An 8,509-nucleotide genomic window follows, 5' to 3' on the forward strand; every position below is an offset into this window, starting at 1 on the left:
CCTCACTCAGCCAGTGAGCGGCCGGTCTGTATGTGGAATCCGAACCCTCGGCGGGAGCGCTGCCGCGCTTCCCAAGCGGCGCACTGTAGCAGTGCGCCACCGGGCCAGCCCGACAGTAGATATTTTGAATGAATGGATGATTTGTCTTTTATAAGTTATGTTTTTATCTGAAAAAAATTATTTAAAAGGAAAAATATATTAACTCAGATTTATTACAATTTTGTTATATGGGCTACCTCTTTCTTTGCTGTAAATGTGCTAAAAGTTTATACCATGCCATTTTATACTTGTTTTATTTGTGTGATAATTGTCTGCTCATTTGAATTATAAATTTCTAGAGGACAGGTATCAACTTGTAGACTTTCACAGTGGAGTGTTGGGCCTCTAAGGGGTAGATAATTTTGCTGATTAATAGTGGGGACCATGGCAGTGAATGTTGGGAAATGTTAAAAAAAAGTATAAAGTGTTAGTATTTTTCTATTTTTCATCTGTAGCTATTGGTTTTTTTACTCAATTGAAATCTGAGCAAATATTTGCTTTGTTCTCATTTTAATGTTATCATGGTAATTTAATTATTTTCTTCTTTGTTTATTAGATATTCCTCTTCATCAGGTAATAGCTGAGGAGTGTATTGGTTTTATGTTAAACTGGAGGGAAAATGAATATCTTACACTGCAAGTTCCTGCATTTCTGCTTCAGAGTAATCCATATGTAAAGGTAATTAATGTTTAATCTAAATAAAAGGATTATTAGAATGGTATTATTATACCTGTTTCTTTATACTACTTTGGGAACTTGTCTAATTTCTATGATACAATGTAGGATTGGACAAACACGTGTTGGTTTGTAGATAAAAGCATAGTTTTTGATAATTTAGGCATTTAACTTTGCCCTTTCTAAAATTTTTTCCTAATACCTCGTAATTCATGAGAATGCAAACACAAATTATTTGGTTAACAGACAATACTTTGGTATAATCATCAGATAGTGAGAGATTAGTGAACTTTTCTTGCTTTGGTTGCTATGATCAAACTCACTCATGGTTAGGGTTTTGGGTGCCGCTTCCATAGTGGCCCTTGCTCCCTTGTTAATGTCAAGGAAAAAGGAATCAGAGAAAGAAGTCTAGAGTAAGGGGTTGTGTTTCGAAAATAATACAATTTGGAGCAGTTTCCAAACTTCCAGTTTGGTGTGGACTATATATGCATATGCATAGGGGAAAGTCTGGAAGACATTTTCTCTGGGTGGTGGAATATTAGGTCATTTTAATACATTGTATTTTTTATTTTGTGATAAATTGTCTTATTTGAATATATATGAATTATATAATCATAAGGAAAGGAAAAATCTTAAGCATGTGACTAAAATATACCCTTTTGAAATAATACAGAACTGTCTAGTCTGCCCTTGGATCAGAATGGGAGGCAGTGTAGTATAATGGAAAGGGCACTGGATTTATAGGCACTTGGATTATAATAGTCTAGCTAGTAGGAGGACGAGGAACAGTGATAGTGTGGGATAGAAACCCAAGTTTTTCACATGACCTGCAAGGCCTTTGAAGGGTGTGCATGCTTCTGCGGATCCCACGGCAGCATCAGGTGCAGAGGCAACTTGGGGCTGTGGGAGCATGCACGGCAGAGCCGCCCGGACTTCAGGTGTGGGTCTGGCGGCTGCATCTGGCGTGGAGGCACGTGGGGGCTGCAGGGCCATCCACTGCTTGGTTGTGGGGACCTAGGGTGCTGGTCCTGCTGCTGCGTCTGAGGCGGAGGCCCATGTGGGCTGACAGGCAGTCCATGGCAGGGCTACAGGGACCTTGGGTGTGGGTCCCGCAGCTGCATCTCAGTAGGAGGCTCACGGGGGGTCCCTCACGGCAGGGCTGCGGGGACCTCTGGCACAGATCCTGTGGCTGCCTCAGGTGCGGAGGCACGTGGGGGCTGCGGGACTGCCCACGGCAGGGCTGCACGGATCTCTGGTGAAGGTCCTGTGGCTGCCTCTGGCGCTGAGGCATGTAGGGGCTGTGGGGCTGTCCCCGGCAGGGCTGCGGGGATCTCTGGCGCGGGTCCTGCGGCTGCCTCAGGCGCAGAGGCAACTTGGGGCTGTGGGAGCATGCACGGCAGGGCCGCCTGGACCTCGGGGGTGGGTCTTGAGACTGCATCTGGTGCAGAGGCACTTGCAGGCTGCGGGACCATCCACGGCAGAGCTGGGCAGAGCTGCACAGACCTCGGGTGTGGGTCCGGCGGCTGCGTCTGGCGTGGAGGCACGTGCAGGCTTCCGGGCCATTTATGGCAGGGGTACACAGACCTCTGGTGTGGGACATGTGGCTGCGTCAGGTCCAGAGCTACATGGTGTCTGCGGGGCAGTCGGCAGCAGTGTTGAGTGAACCTCTGGTGAAGATGTTGCTCTTGCTGCTTCCAGAGCTCAGGGGTGATGAGGTCCCTTGAGAGGAGGGAGATTGACTCTTGGTCCTGGAGGGCCCTGCTGTTGGGAGTCAGTTGGCTAAAGGCTTCCTGGTGTTTCTTGATGACACAGAGTAAATGCCTTATACCTTCTTGTTCCTTCTTCAAAAGGTGACATGCCACGTGTTGGATGGAAGTTGGGATAAGAAGTTGGGCCCTCTGCTGGTTTGTAGGGTGAGGTGCTCCCTGGGCCATGCTGTGTGGAGAGTAGCATGGTGGGATGGGGAGACAGGATGAGGTGTGGGGCTGGCTCTGGATCTGAGCCAGAGGTGAGGCTCGAGTCAGACGTTGGAGTTGGGCCACATGGGGGGACCAGAGTTGGAGCTGAAAAAGTTGTGGAGATACTTGAGTCTGAACTTGTACCAGGAAGTAATTGGAGACTTCATAGAATAAAACAGGGAAGCTCTAGTGGGAGACCAGAGAACGTGATTGTAGCCACCAGAGACTCACGGTACAGAAAGAAGAGGCCCCAGAAAAGCTGGCTGCATTTCTGTTGTAAATGGGCCTCCAAGACCTTGGGGTAAGAGAGCAAGAGCTGCTGGGGACCAGGGAAGCTTTGACAAGCTCTCGTTTGTCTTTCATGCTTCAGGAAGGTCGTGGGATTCTGGTGTTCCACTCATCACCCAGTGATTGTAGCATATTCCACAGTGAATGCGGGGGATGGTCTGATGCCTCTTCTTCTTTCCAAAAATTCGGTTCTTCTGTCCTGGCAATTAGTATGGGCAGCAGCTCTTGGACATAGGAGTTGTCAAACGTGGGGCCACCAGCCTCCTCCTGCCCATATATGAGGTCTCCTATGAACGAGGGCTCTGGTAGGTGGAAGGAAAGACATTCTTGCTGGGATTGGCTCTGTGACAACGTGGGTAAGAACAAGGCAGCTGCTTGCCACCAGGAGAGGGCTGAGATTGGGCAGCTCAGGCAACCAATGCTCAGGATAGCTTGGACAGGAGTGTCAACCAGCAGCTATTGTGTGGACACAAGGTCTGTGGGATGGAGTCCAGTAGGAGTGCCACCGAGTGACACTGAGAAATAGCCAGGCTGGAGACTGGTGGAGGCAGATGGGAGGCCGCAGGGTCCAGGGGTTTTGATGGGGAGGAACGGGTGCGAATGGCTGGGGGGAGAGGAGGTCTAGTGGGAGCAAAGGCTCTTGTGGTTGAGAGGCACCCAGGGGTGAATGGGATCCAAAAGAAACAATGGAGGTTGTTGGGCCTAGGGACAGGGTGGAGGCCACAGACAGAGGACACTCACCCAGAGGAGCTGGGGCAGCCTGTTGGCACGTGATGATGGGACCAGCATCTTCCACATGCTCCCTGCAAGGCTGGTGGATTCTGGCAGGTACTGCTTTGCACACCTCACCAGCAGGGTTGGGGATCTCCACCAGGTGGCAGCAGGAGACAGGAAACACATGCTGCAGCCAGGAGCAGATGGGCCAGGAGCAGTGCCCACTCCCACGGCCCCTCCACTGCCCATGCGCTGACTTCACACAGCTCCTGTGACCTCTGCCCCAGGACTTTAGTCACATCCAGTCCCCTTCCTTGGTCCCCCCCTCCCAGGACCACCCCAGGCCGTGGGGTCACATCTTAGGCCCTTGTAGGAAGGAGGACATGGGAGAGAAGGGAAAGTTCCTCACCTTTGCTGATGTGAGATCAGGCCCTGCGCCTCCTTCAGTTCCCCCAGGCCATCTCTACAGGCTGAAATCAGGAGACTTAGTTATGGTGGAGGGAGGGGTCTGGGGATCTTACGGGAGGAATGTCCTTTAGGGGAGACCATGGGAAATTAGACCATGAAGCCCTAGCATCAGTGTCCAAGGCCATGAGATCCCCGACAGTGACAGCAAGGCTTGTGGATGGGCAGTGCTTTGTCATTCACAGAGTACTTTCATATCCAGCACCCCATGGTCCTCACAACTGCCCTCTGGGGGAGGAAGGGCGGTGTCACCTCAAAGAGGAATCAGCTTTAGCAATGTTGAACAGCATGTCCACATTTGGACCAGAGGTCCCAGCTTAAGATCCAGGCAGTGTTGGCCCGCTCTTCCCCCCGCCAGCCCTGCTGGGCAACACCCCTTCCCTGGCCTGCTGTGGCTTCATTCCCAGCACTGAAACTGAGAAGCACCCGAGACTCTGGTCTCCTTCCCAGGACCCTTCCTCTCAGGCCTCTGTAAGGACATCCTCATGGACATGGCCCTCATTGCTCAGGGACGAGCAAGGTCAGGTCACCTCTGGGGCTCCTGCAGAAGGGCAGAGCCTTCCCTGGCCAAGCGTCACTCTTCCTGCTCCTCCTTGTCTCCACCTGACGCTGAGAGACAAGAAAGAGTGAGGGCTGGGACCCGAGTCTCACTCTCCTCCCCCTAGACAAGCTGCAGACGCACAGCGTTCACGAACAACACGACTTTCTACAGTTAGCTGACGGAGCCCCGTGCTCTTTTCTTGCCTTTTACTCTTTTTTTTTTTTTGTCCTTTTTGAGACTGGCCGCACCATGCTCAGCCAGTGAGCGCACCAGCCATCCCTATATAGGATCTGAACCCACAGCAGGAGCGCTACTGCGCTCCCAGCGCCGCACTCTCCCGAGTGCGCCACGGGCTCGGCCCCTTTTACTCATTTTGAACATGGATAAAATTGATTCCTGCTTTCCTTCTGTGAAAAACAGAAAGAGGGATTTTCTATGTGAGCTCTGCTGCAGACGTCCTCAGTTCCTCTGGAAAACCACAAACTAGGCCTGTATCTGAGCTGACTGTCCGGTAGGATTCCACATTCCAAGGCCAGAGTCACCTCCAGCCTCTGATGGGAGCTCTCAGGGACCCAGGAAGGCCCTCATAAGAACCCAACACACAGACAAGAATTGGCCCGAGGCACCTGCCACCAGAAGGGACTGATGAGCTCAGGGCCTGTCCTCCCATGGAAATCTCAGCTCTCAGCAATCCCATTCTAGGCCACTGAGTTGAGTCTCGGTGTCTGACCTTGCCTTGGTCCCTCTGTTGAGCAGCACAGCTGGTCTGAGAGCTTTGGACAGAAATCCTAGTGTCCGCTCTCACCCCTGGCCTGCCCCATCTGTCCCTAGAAGGATGCTGTTCTAATCTTTCCTAAGATTTCCCATCTCAGGCGTCTCTAGTTGATTTGGAAGAATGGAGATAGTAATAGGAAGAAAAGAGAGAATCACTGTCTGTTGGGTCTGGACAGAGGTTTGCTTACCTTCCTCATTTTCCTTGGTTTCCTCGGTTCAGGTAAGGAGGCATCCTTCCGGATAAAGCGGGGTAAGAGGGGGAAGCGCCCCAGCCCACCCAGGATGGCAAGGGTGATGTCCACCTCCCAGGAAGTGGGGCTGGGGCTCAGCCATGTGGCTCTGATGCTTTTCAAACATAAGAGAAGATTCTCCATTGTCTGAATCACAATGCTGCTCTCAGGCAACTGAGCTCTAGGAGTTGCCTTTGGTGCTAAAACCCAGGCCTGCATCACAGAGCTGTGGCCTCATCACAAAGGGCCGGGGGGGGGAAGAGTCTGAACCACAGCCCCTCCCCCACCACAGGCCCAGCAGGTCCCTACATTCTAGGCCTTCTTGATCCCTCCTTCCCACTCCAGCTGCCCAACCTGTCACAGATAAAGCTTAGTCAACTTTCTGTTCTTTCCCCCTGGAACCCAGATATTACCTGCTTCCTCAGAGATCCCCGCTTGTGGTCCATTCATTTCATAGTTTTTAAAAATGTGGAGTTGTCCCTGTAATTTTTGTTATTTCCCAGGGGTTATTATTACTTCTCCCAGGAGACAGGATCTCCTCTGTCTGCAACAACATTCTTTTGTGTAGTATGTTCTGGCCTTGCATCAACTCAGATATAGGAGTTAAATTTCTTCCATACTTTAGCTTTTTTGAGTAAGATTTTTATAATTTTTTTGTTTCAATTAATCTTTACTATCTTGAGGTAGAGGGACTTAAAAATACTTTAAAATTACACAAAGTTCAGAAAGCTACATACATATAAAAAATTGAATTATTGCAAGCGTCAAATGACATTTTTATACGTTTCTAGTATTTTTGCTTCTAAGATAAGTGAAAGTTAAAGTGCACAAGAAATTTTGGAACATTTTGTACACACACACACACACACCTTTGAGAAATCAATCCAGTACTCTCAAATGTGAGAAACAAGCATTGCTTTTAGTTCCAAGGACTTCTTTTACTATTACTTGTAAGGTAGGACTGCCAGCAGCACCTATTTTAGTATTTGTATATTTGGGAATTTATTTTTCCTTCATTTTAAAGGGTAGATATTCTGGACACGGAATCCTTGGTTGACTTTTTTTTCTTTAAGCTTTGGATATGCCGTCTCACTGCCTTACCCCCACTGTTTCTGATCAGAAGTCAGTGGTTAATGTTACTGTGGTCCTTTGTACAAGAAGAGAATTTTTCTCTTGCTGCTTTCAAGATTCTCTGTTTTTTCACAGTTTGACTGTGATGTTTCTGGGAGTGGATATATTTGTTTTCATTTTACTAAGGGTAAATGTTGACTTTATAGATTACTGTTTTAAGTCAAGTGTGGTAAGCTTTCAGCTATTATTTCTCCGGGTATATTCTCCTTTTCTCTTTTTTCTGAGACTTTTTCCGCCTACATTGGTGTGCTTGATGATGCCTCATGCGTCAGTTTTCTTCAGTCTCTTTTCTCTTTGTTTTTCAGATCGTGTAATTCTTTTGCATCTTCAAGTTTACTGAGTCTTCTGCCATCTCAAGTTTGCTGTTACATCTCTCAGTGAGTTTTTTCTTGGTTGTTGTACTTTTCAATGGCAAAGTTCTATTTTAATAAATAACTTCTAGTCCTTTATTGAAAGCTTTCTGTATTTGTTGAGCCATTGTAATTCCACTTTCCTTGAGTTCTTCGTGTGGTTTCTTTTAGTTCCTTTAAGTACTTAAATTCACTGCTTTGAAGTCTTTATTTGCCAAATACAACACCTGGGTGCACTTAAAGACAGTTTCTACTAATCCTTTTTTGTTTTTTGGTTTTTTCCCCCACACAAGTATGGGTCACATTTGCTGGTTTCTTTTCATGTTTTGTAACTTCTCATTAAACACTGGATATTTTAGATAATATATTGTAGCAACTTTGCATAGTAATTTTTTCCTCCTGAGACTTGTTGTTACTAGTTTGTTTGTTTAGTAACTTGCTTGTACTACATCTGTGAATTCTGCTAGAAGTGTATAGCCACAGGTATCTCTGCTTAAATTTTTGCCTTGTTTTTATTTTGATGCATGGTTTCCCAGGGGTTACTCCTTTATCTGCATGCATGATATTCAGTCAATAGTTGTCTGGATTTGCAGTATTCAGTCAACAGTTGTCTGGATTTGCACACAGACACCTTGAGTCAGTGAAGCTTCCACTATTTGCTGATGATCTGTGTGTGGACAGGGAGTGCATTCAGAATCCTGGCATCGCTGGTGTTTACCTTCTGCTGGGCTCTCCTCTTGCTATGTCTTCTCTGCACATGCACTCAGCTCCACCATTAGTCGGGGATGTGTGGGTGGTTTTGGCAGGCTGTGGTTTCTGAGGAGACTAGTAGAGCTGCTGGTCCTTCCTGCTTGTTTGCAGCAAATCACTAATTTGCCTGAAAATTCTCCAAATCATGTGTATCCCTCTGGCTGTGACAGCACAGCTGCTGGCTTCATGGCTTTCCCCAGCCTGACTGAACTACCACACCAAAGAGCTGGGGCCTGCGGGAATGTTAGCAGCCCCAGAAAGAATTCCACAGGCTCAAATTATTCTTACATGAAGCCCAGTAATTTTCATAAATCATCACTTCTCAGTTTATCATGATTTTTGGTCAATTACCAGAATACTGAAATTGTTCCTTTTTTTTTTTTTTTTTTTTGTCTTTTTGTCTTTTTTCATGACCGGCAACAGATCACAACCCTCAGTGTCGCACCCGTACCGGACTGGGACCGGCCACGGGATCGCAACCCTCGGTGCTGCGGCCGCACCTCGCTCAGCAAGTGAGCGGGAACCGGTCTGTATGTGGGATCCGAACCCTCGGCGGGAGCGCCACCGCACTTCCCAAGCGGCGCACTGTAGCAG

General features: G+C 48.0%; 1 protein-coding gene and 1 long non-coding RNA gene across 2 annotated transcripts in view; both read left to right on the forward strand.

Moving 5' to 3' along the window:
- Positions 1 to 2,690, forward strand: part of LOC103608408 (integrator complex subunit 8-like) — a 7,492-nt gene extending 4,802 nt beyond the window's left edge. The window contains exons 3-4 of the mRNA XM_008592845.1: positions 596 to 717; positions 2,565 to 2,690. Coding sequence (XP_008591067.1) covers positions 596 to 717; positions 2,565 to 2,690 — 248 coding nt within the window. The remainder of the gene's footprint in view (positions 1 to 595; positions 718 to 2,564) is intronic.
- Positions 2,691 to 6,797: 4,107 nt separating this feature from the next.
- The window catches only part of LOC103608405, an 11,090-nt gene continuing 9,378 nt past the window's right edge, over positions 6,798 to 8,509 (forward strand). The window contains exon 1 of the long non-coding RNA XR_552053.1: positions 6,798 to 7,192. This is a non-coding gene — a long non-coding RNA (uncharacterized LOC103608405). The remainder of the gene's footprint in view (positions 7,193 to 8,509) is intronic.

Source organism: Galeopterus variegatus, unplaced genomic scaffold (assembly GCF_000696425.1).
Source record: "Galeopterus variegatus unplaced genomic scaffold, G_variegatus-3.0.2 Scaffold8398, whole genome shotgun sequence".
NCBI classification, from domain to species: Eukaryota; Metazoa; Chordata; class Mammalia; order Dermoptera; family Cynocephalidae; genus Galeopterus; species Galeopterus variegatus.